The sequence below is a fragment of the Erpetoichthys calabaricus genome, chromosome 12 (assembly GCF_900747795.2).
Source record: "Erpetoichthys calabaricus chromosome 12, fErpCal1.3, whole genome shotgun sequence".
Classification (NCBI taxonomy): domain Eukaryota; kingdom Metazoa; phylum Chordata; class Cladistia; order Polypteriformes; family Polypteridae; genus Erpetoichthys; species Erpetoichthys calabaricus.
In genome coordinates this window covers 74,898,602-74,912,844 of record NC_041405.2, presented here as the reverse complement: position 1 = coordinate 74,912,844, position 14,243 = coordinate 74,898,602, and the positions used below count along the sequence as shown (strand labels likewise).

Below are 14,243 nucleotides of genomic sequence, written 5' to 3'. Positions count from 1 at the left end.
ATCTCAGTGGCACGACGTATCGTAACTGTTTTGAATAATGAGATGTCTAGTGATTCCAATGCAGCATAATTATTTTTATTACTACTACTAGTATTACATTATTATTATTACTACAGCACCCACTCTCTTCTGCAGACTTGGTCCTATTTGACTACCACTTACTCCAATTTATCCATCCATCCATTTTCCAACCCGCTGAATCTGAACACAGGGTCACGGGGATCTGCTGGAGCCAATCCCAGCCAACACAGGGCACAAGGCAGGAAACAATCCTGGGCAGGGTGCCAACCCACCGCAGGACACACACAAACACACCCACACACCAAGCACACACCAGGGCCAATTTAGAATCGCCAATCCACCTAACCTGCTTGTCTTTGGAATGTGGGAGGAAACCGGAGCGCCCGGAGGAAACCCACGCAGACACGGGGAGAACATGCAAAGTGCACGCAGGGAGGACCCAGGAATCGAACCCAGGTCCCCAGATCTCCCAACTGCGAGGCAGCAGCGCTACCCACTGCGCCACCGTGCCGCCCCCTCCAATTTATCCTTCATGACAATTGTATGCAATAGCACAATTTTGTTTTCACTTTATTGACTGAAATATTAAAAATTTAAAACCGTAGCATACAAATAAGTAGGGTGCCATTTTGTGTATATGAGGCAGTCAAAGTTGGTCTCAATGTAGTGTTAATTTGCATAATGCCACAGCAAAATACTCTGACTAAATAGTAAAAAAAAACAAAAAAAAAAACAGATACATGAATGGATGCAGTTATCATTGTCTTAAAAAAAAAAAAAAAAAAAAAATTAAAAATTTATCTAGATTGATAAGTGATAGACTTGAGTTGTTCTAATGTGCGCAGTCATGTACTGTATCCTCCATGAAAAATAAATCTGTGCATGACACTCTTAAGTTGATGGCTTTTCATGATGATAATATTCAGAGCATTAAGTGTTGGTATAATACCTGAGTATACTGGTACATCAGTATAACTGAAATTCAGTTGCAATGAATTATATATGTTTTATTTATAAACCTGCTGCTTCTCACGTTCAGACATAAATAGTACTACTTGTGTCTCAGAAAGAAAAGACCAAAAACAGTGTTTAAATTAAATGTATTAAAATCCAGAAGCCACTTTTCATTAAGGGCTTGTTTCTAATTAGCTATTGTTTTCTTAATGTTTAAATACAAATTTTGGTTATTCAATATTAAATCTAAAATAACTGACAAAGTAATGTGTGGTAAAACTTCATTTAGAAAGCTGTGTTATACAGACAGTTTTAAAGAGCTTTTGAAAGTGAAGTGTTTTAAATTAAAGTATTCTGAATTATCTCAATGTTTTATGGTTCACATTGCACTGTTGTTAAATGTTTGGATTCTGATTTTAATTATATTGATTGAGGATTATATTTGCTTGGTCCCCTCCTCCATCATAACCTATCAACTATGGGGGAGGAGTGAAAGCATTAGCTTCATCAAAAATTTCGATCTTCGGTTTTCAACAGATCTTGATGTTTTAGGATCCCCTGATACCAAAAACATAGACACACACATACCGATCATCAAGATATCAATGTGTCACAGTATCTTGAGGGTGGTCTAGAGCTTAAACAGCTGGATGGAAAAGTTCCAAACTTTTTATGAGATGACAATGTGCTGATTAGTTTTTGAGCCACATTGTGCAAGAGAAAGAGGGACTCTACTGGAACCCTCAAATACCATAATCCTGCAATCAATTATGAATTCTTCTTGCCATTTGCTATCATAATGGCCTATTTTATGATCAGAAAGATCAGCATCAGAGAGGTACATAATTACTGAAATGTTATAGAATACATAACATTTATTTACACTGCATTCATATATTATTCTAGGGCCCTATGATTTTCGTGATGTGGAAAACACGGACGGAATCATGGAATTAACGCTTAAAAACGGATTTTGGATTTAAAAACGGAAATGTGTAGAATTTAGAGACTGAAGGGGTGACTGTTACAAAACTTCTGAAAAAATTAGATTGAATAATCTGTAGTTCTATCATTCAGATGCTATTTTCTAGTTTGTTGATTTTGAACCAAACACAATTCTTCGTAGAAATTCAGTCGTGCATGTGTTTGTGCGCATGTTTCCTGTATGTTTTCTAGTTAAAGGCATGTGAATTAGCTAGCTGCAAGAGATAGAAATGTTGAAGCGAACAGTATCAGATACCCTAACAAAATTGAAAAAACTAAGAAACACAAGCTTAACTGCAAAATTGAGGGCACAACAATATCCTGGCGACTTTTACTTTTCTGCAAGTTTTGCCAGCATACAATAAACTGGACACGAAAAGATACTTGCAATGACTACGACAAATCTAAAACCCATCTCAAAACCAAGGAGAAATTAATATCAAAAAGTGTTCCCCTTCAAGTAACAAGAGGAAACAACAAAATCGTCAGATGCAAGACACCAGCTTGTGTCCGTGTGAGTCAGACATACCGCTCGAAAAAATTACGAAGATGCGTCCTTTATTAACTGTTTTAGGGCTAATTTTTTTGTTTCTTTTCTCCCAGGGCTGAATATTTTTCTTAAAACTAACATTTTTTTAAAAAAGAACACAAAGCAATTGTTTAACATATCAAATCAACAAAAAAAAATTACTTTTGACAAATGTTACTGTCTTGCATGTTGTATGAGCCTGCATACTATATGATTTCACATACATATCACATACATTTTATACAGGAGAGTCCTGCAAAGTCTGATCTCACTCAAAGCAGCCAATTTCAGTCATTGCCACATTGCACTGCTTACAATATGTGTTGCACTGGTGTTTCCTTTTCAATTGTCTGTTGCTGAACTTTCTCACATTTATTGTTAGTGTGTACTGTAGAGAGACAAGTCACCCGTTTGCCATTGTGCCATGCCACTGCCACCAAGTTTTCTGCCCGCATGAAAACTGTATTGTCACCTCTTTTCATCTTCAGCCTGTCTGGCTTCAACTGTGAAGCCATTTGTCTCCTGTCCACCTTCACAGTGCCACAAGCTCCAATTCCTCTGCTCTGTAGCTCTATGAACAATTCTGGGCATGTATAAAAATTGTCCAAATGTACACAACATAACCCAAATGTTCATAGCCCTAAAGCAGCTCCAGCACAACCTGACTTATCAAGGGACAGTTCTCTCTTTGAAAGAAATACTTTCCTGTATATGTGATTTACTTTCAGGCAGAAACCAGTGTTTGCTTCTGCCAGTACAAAATCCTTTATGCTATACTTTGTGGGTTTGTCTGGCATATATTTACAGAAAAAAAGGCGTCCCTTTTATTTTATCATAGATTCATGCACAGACAGATCATAGCCAGGCTGATAAAATTGTTTCTATGTTGGCTACACAATGTCAAGTAGGGGCTGAACTTTATGCATGGCATTATAGCCTGGCTCACCCCTTGGGATTTGCTTCTGTTTATTACAGAAGTGAATAAAACTTTGCAGCATCACGTACCTATCATCACGCTGCATAACCTGTCCAAAGCCACCAAGGGACAAAGCACATTTGGACCAATGCTCCCTGAAGTTATATCACCAGTTCTGTCCCATCTCTGTTTGTAATGCCACAACACCCTTCATGTCGTCTTTTGTTGTGGGTTTCCACTTTGAAAGATGAGAATGCAATGCAAGCGCAGCCTGCGATTCAAAAAATTTCTCTGCCTACCTGTTTGTCTCGTCTGACAGTAGCTGAAAAGCAGCATCAGGAGAGAGCAGCCTGAAGTAGTCCAGCAGATGGTGATCTGTCGTGTCCAACAGCAAGCCTTGCCGTCTTGTGAAATCCGGTAGCCAGTTCAGCTCCCATGGATCAATGTCTGGGTATTCCTCCCACGTGAACCTTTCTGTAGGTGCACCGGCTGCGCAAATGCGCTCAGCTGGCAGGGCATCGGCTGGTGTCTGATCAGCTGATGCCGGCTACTCACTCTCTTGCTCGATCTCCTGATCACTGTCAATAAAATCCGATTCTGAAAAATCAGAGTCCGACTCAGCGATAATGTGCAAAACATTGTCTGCCGAGTGTTTTCTTTTCTGAAACTCGCTTCACTCCTTTCTGACATGTCGATGCCATCTTGCCTTTGTTTACATTTGTTTACATTTCACAACTCACGCACATGCAAGGATTAGTTGCCGAGTCAACGAGTCTAGCATTCCTCCAAACAGAGGGAATGCCTGTGACATGACAGTGAGTTTTGTCACCATTAACAGCTGATTGTCGCCCTTTATCCCTGGATGTCGACTTTTGTCAACATTCGCCCTCAACCCCTCCTGTCAACAAAAGTCGACATCCGCCCTAAAAGAGTTAAGCATTATAAACAAGGAAGCGTGCTGCCAGAAAATGAGAGCAGTCTTTGTCAAACTCATTTGCCCCGTGTCTTTGAACAACATATGGATGCCGTTCTTCGAAAGATTCGTAGCAAGAAAATATAGGTTGTAGTTGATGAAACCACTGATAGCTGAAACCACATAGTTGTCATCATAGTGATAGGTAAGTAAACATTTGGCTGTATGGTAATTCTTTTATGTAGGCAGTTCTAATTGTGCGTGATGTATTTACTGTGAATCATTTAACTGAATAAATTATACAGGTATTAACAATCTTTCCCGTAGAAAAATGTTGTTAGTGAACGGCACTGGTTGTTAACAGGTTCCCTTTTAAAAATTAACGATATATCTGGATTTAGTAAATGTTTTGCCTCGCAGTGACAAGGCACGTAAGGTTCACATTTGACTCTTCTGTTATACACTCGGCACCTACATACCTGGGCAGAAGAGCAAGCTTTTCCTCAGACGAAATGAGCCCTTAAAAGCAGGTCACTCTTTCTTTTTTTCTAAAAGTGAAGTTAACCTTCATCTCAGAAGGATGCATCAAACTAGTAACAGCTTTGGTTGTTAACAGGTTCCCTTTTAAAAATTAACGATATATCTGGATTTAGTAAATGTTTTGCCTCGCAGTGACAAGGCACGTAAGGTCCACATTTGACTCTTCTGTTATACACTCGGCACCTACATACCTGGGCAGAAGAGCAAGCTTTTCCTCAGACGAAATGAGCCCTTAAAAGCGGGTAACTCTTTCTTTTTTTCTAAAAGTGAAGTTAACCTTCATCTCAGAAGGATGCATCAAACTAGTAACAGCTTTTACAATTCTGGAGGGCACTCCCTGTCCTACTGCAGTCTCAGCAAACAGCATCATGGAGGATCTGGGCTGCTACCTGATGAGTGGAACTGCAAAATTGGGTTCAGTTGTGCTAGTGTGCTGTTTCATTAAAAGGAATGTAAAGTACCATTTCATTATTGTTTGTTTTGTTGTAGCTGTTAATACTTTCTTACAGTAAAAAAAAAAAAACAAAAACGTAAAAACCCAAAAATTCGAATCAAGGAAGAAATAAAATGGTGAAAACTGAAAACCAAAAAAAAAATAAAACGGAACTTGTGAAAAAATAAAACGGATTTCATAGGGCCCAAGTATTCTGACCACTTCAGTAAAATATTTTTTCCCCACATCACCCAACACCCCAGAATGACAAACCAAAACCAGGATTTTAAAATTGTTTAGACATTTATTAAGAAAGAAAATTGAAATATCTAATTTACATAGTTATTCGGTATTGGGTAATGAGTTGAATCTCTTTTGCCAGCTAATAAAGTTTGGAATTTTCTTCCGTATGAGACATTTCACTTCACATATCTGTATTTGTGTATTTTCTGACATTCTTCTCTGCCGATCCTTTCAAAGTCTGTCAAGTTAGATGGAGAGCATCAGTGGACAACTATTTTCAGGTCTCTCCAGAGACGTTTGATTGGGTAAAAAGTCTGGGCTCTGGCAGGGTCACTCAAGGACGTGAAACGGAGTTTGCCTAAGCCACTCTTATGTTGTCTTTACTTTGTGCTTAGGGTCATTGACTTGTTTGATGATGAACTCCAGATTTAGGTTTGGAACACTCTGAAGTAGATTTTCATTACAGATTTCTCTTTTCTTCGCTCTGTTCCTCTTTCCCTTAACCCTAACTATCCCTGTGGTCCTTATTGTCAAGAAACAATCCCACATCATGATGCTGCCATCACCATGCTTCATTGTTGGAATGGTATGCGTAAGTACTTAGAATTGAGGTCAAACAGTTCAATTTTGTAACCAGAACAGTTCAGAAGAAAATAACAGAATACTCCAAAAACCCTGGTCTTACACCAATCTTCCTTTTGTGCAGCGCCATCGTCTTACACTATGTACTGCTTCCCTCTTCATAGCCATGAAATCCCAATTGCGTTGTAGCTGTAAAGGTGAAGGGTCGGCTATAAGGATTCCTACTGTGAAATCCTGATTGCATCACAGCTATGCGCTGGTTTTCCCTGAAGTTACAATTGGTTTTGGGGTTCTTAGAGGAAAGCTGATGTTTACCTTTTGTACCAAAAACTGTAAAATGCTGGTCCTGTACAGTTTTAAAATGTGGGGTTTTCAAGAGTTTTCTGGTATAGGTATACAACACAGCTCTAATTCAGTGTTGTCTTTTTGTATGATCACTCAAATTTTGTGAATGGTCTGCTCTTAATTTTTTAACTGTACTCGTAAGAGATATTCAGTGACTGTTGATAGGTGTGCCATAATAATTTTTGTGTGCCACAAAAATGTGTTTTATTTTTGTTATTACTTCAGACCACTTTGCAGAGAATGAATGCAGCCAGATATGTTTTCACATTGACATTAAATATTATTTGTTGGTCAGTGTCAAAAAAGCCTAATTAAATGCATTGTCATTCTGTCTTGTATAATAATTAAACTACCAAGGGAGGGATTGAATACTTTTTCCATCAACTGTGCTTAACCATACAATGGATGATTACTGTTCTCACTGACTCCCTGTGACTGAGTATCCATATATGTTTAAGAAAAAACTAGTCATGTTGTAGGGTTACAATGGTTGTAAACTGTCAGCTCATCAAGACTTTCTTAGAACTCTCTTTCTTTGGATTTCAGGCATGATTATCTTGTGTATCTGATTTATTTATTAAGCATAATATGCAGTTTTTTGTGTTTTTATTAACTCAATCAAGTAATACTTATTTAAATTGTTTTTGAACCATATTACTTTTTGTAACAATTAGCAATGTAAAAATATAGGTCTGAATGTGTTGGTGGTTTCTGGTGCCTTTTATGGTTTGTACCAATGTCAAGTCCTGCATTTTTGGTTCCATATTGTGATAGGGTCTAGACCGGGGTGAGCAGTGTCTGTCCTGGAAGGCTACAGTGGCTGCAAGTTTTCGTTCCAACCCACTTGCTTAATTAGAAATCAGTCCTTGCCAGTCTCGGACCATATTTAATTTTAAGACTTGTTAGTCTACAATATTATGTTATTATATCATAGATTTTTTTCCTTTCCAAGGAAATCATCCAAATGGTTTGAAGCCTGAAACAGATATTTTTCAGTTTGTCACATTTTTCTCTTAATTATTTTATATAGTCAAATAGTACATGATGAATCCACATAGATGTAAATACAAACATGAAGGAGAACTGTTGGCTCATTTGTAATTTGCATCTTATTGCTAATAAAGATCCAATAAAGATAGTGAATGCATCTGTTTAAGATTGAAATTAGCAATTAACGATGGGGAATCTTAACAAGCGAGACCACTAAAATGAAGCATCAAAAAGTCACTTGAGCACACCCCTGGTATAGACTGAAACTGAGTTCTTAAAAATTTTGTAGGGATAAAAAAGAAGCATTTTGTAACCGAAGTATTTTGCTGTGGTATATCAGATTCATTTCTGGAACAGGCACCTTGGTTCCTTCTACAGTGCAAAGATATTTGCTGTTATGTTAAGCTAGGCATATTTTTGTGAGTGTCGGATCAGGCAGGCACTGACCCTTTCTGAACTGGTCTCTGGATAACACAAAAAGATATGGGTGTATTTTAATTTTCCCCTCAACCATGAACAGGAAACGGTGGAATAAAAAAATCAATAAATAGCTTATTATCAATTAATGGTGCTTCCACTTGGCATTGAATAAATAATTTGACATTTTAAGCCTTAGTAAATGCATCAAGAAATTTAAGTAGTAAAATTTATTAACTAGTATGTAATATTACTATTTTTAAGTTGTCTCTAATGAGCATCATTTTGCTTTTGACTTTTAAAAGTGAAGTTTAGCTTTTCAGTATAGTCCTGAAAATATTAGTGTCTGCTTATGTGTTTTTAGAAACTTCTGTTACTTATATAGTTATTTTTTTTTGTTTCCTTTCATTTATAATTGTTTTCTCTTTTGTTTATAGGTATATTCCAGAGCAAATGACAAAGAACCTTGTGGTTGGTGGCTGGCTAAAGTTAGAATGGTAAAGGGAGAGGTGAGTGCATATTTTACAAATATACTGTATGTTTTCATTATAAAGATGTAGATAGTAGATAAAGAAGTAGATAGTTTTGTTACTGCTAACTTATTTTACATTGATTGAATGGAGCATAAGTAAATGTTTGCTTTCACTCTTTTCTTTGTGTAGATTTTTACAGAAACAGGAGAAGGGTACTCTTGTGGTGCCTGTCCACACCTGAAAAATACTAAGTGATCAACCTATAATATCATGAGTTTGTTTTAAATATTAAAATAAACAAGGCAGGGATCAACAAAAACACCAGTAACAGTGAAGAATTGGCAGCAAAACTAGACCTTGCTACCTTTCTGCATCATGCTATGCAGGAGAGGTTTTTCTACAAGAAGGAATGCTTGACCAACTTACTTGTCTCCCTAGTAGCACTGTAAACACTCTCTTCTTACTTTCTGTCCCACAGATTTTTCTGTTCTTTCTGTCAGCCATCCATTGTGCCACCTGTCCTACACAGAGTCAACTCAGTATTTCTTCTAGGTATGTGGCAGCTTTAGATACACATCTGGTGTCACTTCTGACTAAGCACTTGAATCACTAGGGCTCCCTATAATTGCTGTAGACACACTAAGCTGTTATTCCCCAGAGCAGGTTCAATTATCCCTGTCCTCCTGAAACCTCAGTAGCCTTGGAAAGGAAATGTTTCCACATAAGTTATTGTTCTTTCTCTTAGCTTGAGCCTGTGTGCTGGTGTGTCACCACGTCTTTTGTGCTGTTTTAAATTTTTATTCTGTATCATTCAACTTTATACGTATAGTCGCAAAGACATTTTATACATACTGAGTTTTGTATTTTGATTTTCGATAAAAATATGTTCTGATTAAACACATTGGATTCAGAAAGGTTTCACGCCCCATCTTTTTCTGCAAACTTTATTGCGTTGTAGATTTAATTTTAAATTGATACTTTTTCCCATCAATTTACACTCAAATAAGCATGGTGACAAAGTAAACACATGTTTTCAGAAAGATTTGCAAATTTATTAAAAATCAAAAACTGACATCTATTTGTGTAAGTGTTTATAAACCTTTGGAGTGGCACTCCAAATTGTGGTCAAGTGCATTCTGTTTGCTTTAATTATACTTTGTGTCCAGAACTTGATTGGAGGCCAGCTGTGGAAAATTGAATAGCTTGGACATAATTAGAAAAGCACATATCTTGTGTATATAAATTCCCACAATTCACATTGCATGTCCGAACAAAAACAAGTAAATGAAGTCCAGAAATACTCTGTAGACATCAGGGAACAGGTATAAAACCATTTCTAAAGCTTTGCGTTTTTTCTCGGGGCACAGTGGACTCAGTAATTGTGAAATGAAAGAATTTCTGAACCAGAAGGAGTAACTAGACAAGAAGGGAGGTGACCACTGTAACGGAGCTTCAGAAGTCCTCTGCTGAGATACAAGAAGGTGTTCGAATGACAACCATCTCAACAGCACTCCATCAATCAGGTGTTTATGGTAGATTGTCTAGATGGAAGCCACACTTGAGTAAAAGATATCTTTGACAGCCTGCTTAGTGTTTGTCAAAAGGCTTTTAAAGCACTCTGAGGAAAAAGGTTCTGTGGTGTGATGAGCCAAAAATAGAAATCTCTTGGGTAGAACTCCCAGCACTATGTATTTTGAAGACCAGGCTCTGCTCATCACCTGTCTAACCCCTTCCCTTAAATGAATCATGGTTGTGATGGCATTCCGCTCTGGCGTATTTCTCAGCAGTCAAAATTTAGGGAAGAATGAATGCAACCAGCTATAAAGAGGTACATGTGGAAAACTGACTCCAGAATGCACGCAGCTTTAAACTGGATTGATGGTTCACCCTTCAGCATGACAGTGACCCAAAGCATACAGCAAAGACAACTCTGGAGTGGCTTCAGGACAAGTCACGGAGTCCAAAGCCCAGATTTAGCAAAGCTTTTAGTGACATATTAAGAAATTTCAGAGCTGTAAATGCTGCCAAAGGGCCTTCAACAAAGTACTACTTTAAGGGTCTGAATACTTATGAATGAGAGATTTTTGATTTTTAATAATTTTGCAAACCTTTCTGAGAACATGTTTTCACTTTGTTATTTTGGGAGATTGGTTTAGAATATATTTAAATTAAGTCTACAATGCAATAAATTACAGAAAATAAAGATATCTGAATGCTTTCTGAATCCACTATAATGATGATGAGGCCATATGACAGCATGTTAAGTTTGTATTTTTTCTATAACCGTAAACTGGTGCAACAGTTTACTGTATATACAGTCATATGAAAAAGTTCGTGAGCCCCTCTCAGCCTGCATAATAATTTGCTCTACTTTCAACAAACAAAGATAACCGTGGTATGCCTTTCATTTCCTAGGAACATCTGAGTACTGGGGTGTTTTCCGAAAAAAGATTTTTTAGTAAAGCAGTATTTAGTTGTATGAAATTAAATCAAATGTGCAAAAATTTGGGTCCCCTTGTAATTTTGCTGATTTGAATGCATGTAACTGCTCAATACTGATTTCTTGCATCACAAAATTGTTTGGATTAGCTCGTTAAGCCTTGAACTTCATAGACAGGTGTGTCCAATCATGAGAAAAGGTATTTAAGGTGGTCAATTGCAAGTTTTGCTTCCCTTTGACTTTCCTCTGAAGTGTGACAGCATGGGATCCCCAAAGCAACTCTCAAAAGATCTGAAAGCAAAGGTTGTTCAGTATCATGGTTTAGGGGAAGGCTACAAAAAGCTATATCAGAGGTTTAAACTCAGTTTCAACTGTAAGGAATGTAATCAGGAAGTGGAAGGCCACAGGCACATTTGCTGTTAAACCCAGGTCTGGCAGGCCACGAAAAATACAGGAGCGGCATATGTGCAGGATTGTGAGAATGGTTACAGACAACCCACAGATCACCTCCAAAGACCTTCAAGAACATCTTGCTGCAGATGGTGTATCTGTACATCATTCTACAATTCAGCACAATTTGCACAAAGAACATCTGTATGGCAAGGTGATTAGAAAGAAGCCCTTTCTCCACTCACGCCACAAACAGTTACTTGTTGTATACAAATGCTCATTTAGACAAGCCAGATTCATTTTGGAACAAAGTGCTTTGGACTAATGAGACAAAAATTGAGTTATTTGATCATAACAAAAAGTGCTTTGCATGGCGGAAGAACAACACCGCATTCCAAGAAAAACACCTGCTACCTACTGTCAAATTTGGTGGATGTTCCATCATGCTGTGTGACTAGTTCAGGGACTGGGGCCCTTGTTAAAGTCGAGAGTTGGATGAATTCAATCCAATATCAACAAATTCTTCAGGATAATGTTCAAGCATCAGTCACAAAGTTGAAGTTACGCAGGAGTTGGATATTCCAACAAGACAACGACCCAAAACACAGTTCGAAATCATTCATGCAGAAGGAGAAGTACAATGTTCTGGAATGGCCGTCACAGTCCCCTGACTTGAATATCATCGAAAATCTATGGGATGATTTGAAGCTGGCTGTCCATGCTTGGCAGCCATCAAATTTAACTGAACTGGAGCGATTTTTTATGGCAGAATGGTCAAAAATGCCTCCATCCAGAATCCAGACACTCATCAGAAGGCTATAGGAGGTGTCTAGAGGTTGTTATATTTGCAAAAGGAAGCTCAACTAAGTATTGATATAATATCTCTGTTGGGGTGCCCAAATTTATGCACCTGTCTAATTTTGTTATGATGCATATTGCATATTTTCTGTTAATTCAATAAACTTAATGTCACTGCTAAAATACTACTGTTTCCACAAGGCATGTCATATATTAAAAGGAAGTTGCTACTTTGAAAGCTCAGCCTATGATAAACAAAAATCCAAAGAATTAAGAGTGGCTCCCAAACTTTTTCATATGACTGTAAAAGACTGATAGTAAATCAATGTCAGCAGACTAACTAAATAAAAGAAAAACTGACAGACAGTTTACTCTGGATTTTACATGCATTACTGAAAGAAGCAGAGAGCATAAAGTGTCTGAATCTCGTTTTTTATTTTTCTTAATAATGACTCTGTTTGTGAAGAAACCAGAGTTTATCATAGTTCTATATGTATCTTAAAGTGGAGCCTATCACTGTCATTTGAAAGCTATAATTTTCACATGCATCTTTAATCAACAGTTCACAAACATATATCATATATTGTGTATGTAGTACAATTATATGTATATGTGAGTATTTATGTATAACACTTGATTTCAAAGTGTATAAGTATACCATTAAAAATGGGCTGCACAAATTAGATTTACATGGTAGGTGTGTCACAAGAAAACCTTTGCTGTCCAGAAAGAACATCAGGACAAAGATTAAAGTTTACCCATAAACACCTTGTTGAATACCAGAACTTTTGGAACAATGTGCTCTGGACAGATGCTGCAAAGATAGACTTATTTGGCTTCAGTGCTAGAACACAAGGTTGGTGAAAACCAGCAACAGCATTTGACCAAAAGAACATGATACCAACTGTAAGGCATGATGGTAGAAATGGTATGCATCCGGGCCTGAGCAGCTCATCATCATAGAGTCCACTGTTTATTCTTAATTGTACAATAGGGTGCTTAAGGATAATGTGAGACCATCTGTCTGAAGATTTAACCCTTGAACTGTAAGTGGACCTTACAGCATTATAATGATCTGTGGAAGAAATAAATTAGAAATACACTGAAGAAAAACTTTTGTCCTCAACTAAGACCTCTTTGAGTCAGAAACCAGACAGGAGAGGGCTTGTTCATTGCGTTTTTAATTTTACATCATGAAGAGGGAGCACCCTGTTATAGTCATCTACTAAGGGATAGTACCTTCAGTAGAGGTATCAGCAAATTGTCACTGAATAAAGACAGAGAGTCATTCTTAGAGAGAACTTAATTTGCATAACAGTGCTGAATTATTGCTTACTCTAATAGGTTCACTACCTTGCTGTCGTTCTGATTGATTCATTGGCTTACACACCCAAATAAGTACAGCCAAATCAAAGTCTATGTTCTACTACATTCTTGTCCATCAAAATACCTCTGAGGTTCAGCTGTTATTCTTTTAAGAAAAAATCTGTACATAACTGACAAGTCTTACTAGGTACATAAAAGAACATGACACCAGCCAATTTCTTGAACCATAGCCTCAATCATTTTTTGTTTACTTTACCATTTCAGCAGACTCTGCATGCTGTTGTTTTAAGACAAATGCCCTGTATTTCCTATTATATACCGTACTGTACAAAAGTTTTAGGCAGGTGTGAAAAAATGCTGTAAAGTAAGAATGCTTTCACAAATATAAATTCTAATAACAATTTACATTAAGTGTCCATAATGACACTGTAACTACTATGTAATTACCTGTATAAGTACAGTGTAACTACGAGTTATTACTCCGTATTTACTGTGTAGTACAAAGTGACGCTATAGTTAATTAATCAGTTGTCATTGTTATTCCACAATTTATATAATTACAAAGTAACAATTTATCACTGATCCAAAAACAAATGTACTTACATAGTTACATTGTATCTGTACTTTCAAAATGTAATAAAAACATCAGGGTATGTAACTACAACTATGTAACAGATGTTCCATAGTCTGGGCAATTGTAATGGTGAATTGCAGTTATAAATTGTTACATTGTAATTATATAAACTGTGGAATAACAATGACAACTGAGTAATTAACTGTATCGTTACTTTGTATTACACAGTAAGTACAGAGTAATAGCTCATAGTTACACTGTACTTATACAGGTAATTATATAGTGTAATTATGGACACTTAATGTAAAGTGTTACCTCTAATGGTTTATTTTTATCAATTTACAAAATGCAAAGTGAGCTAAAAGAAGAAAATCT

General features: G+C 37.0%; 1 protein-coding gene across 1 annotated transcript in view; it reads left to right on the top strand.

Annotated features, from left to right (window-relative positions):
- fmr1 (fragile X messenger ribonucleoprotein 1) overlaps positions 1 to 14,243 on the top strand; it is a 106,559-nt gene that overhangs the window by 27,202 nt on the left and 65,114 nt on the right. Inside the window, 1 exon segment of the mRNA XM_028815714.2 lies at positions 8,305 to 8,376. Coding sequence (XP_028671547.1) covers positions 8,305 to 8,376 — 72 coding nt within the window.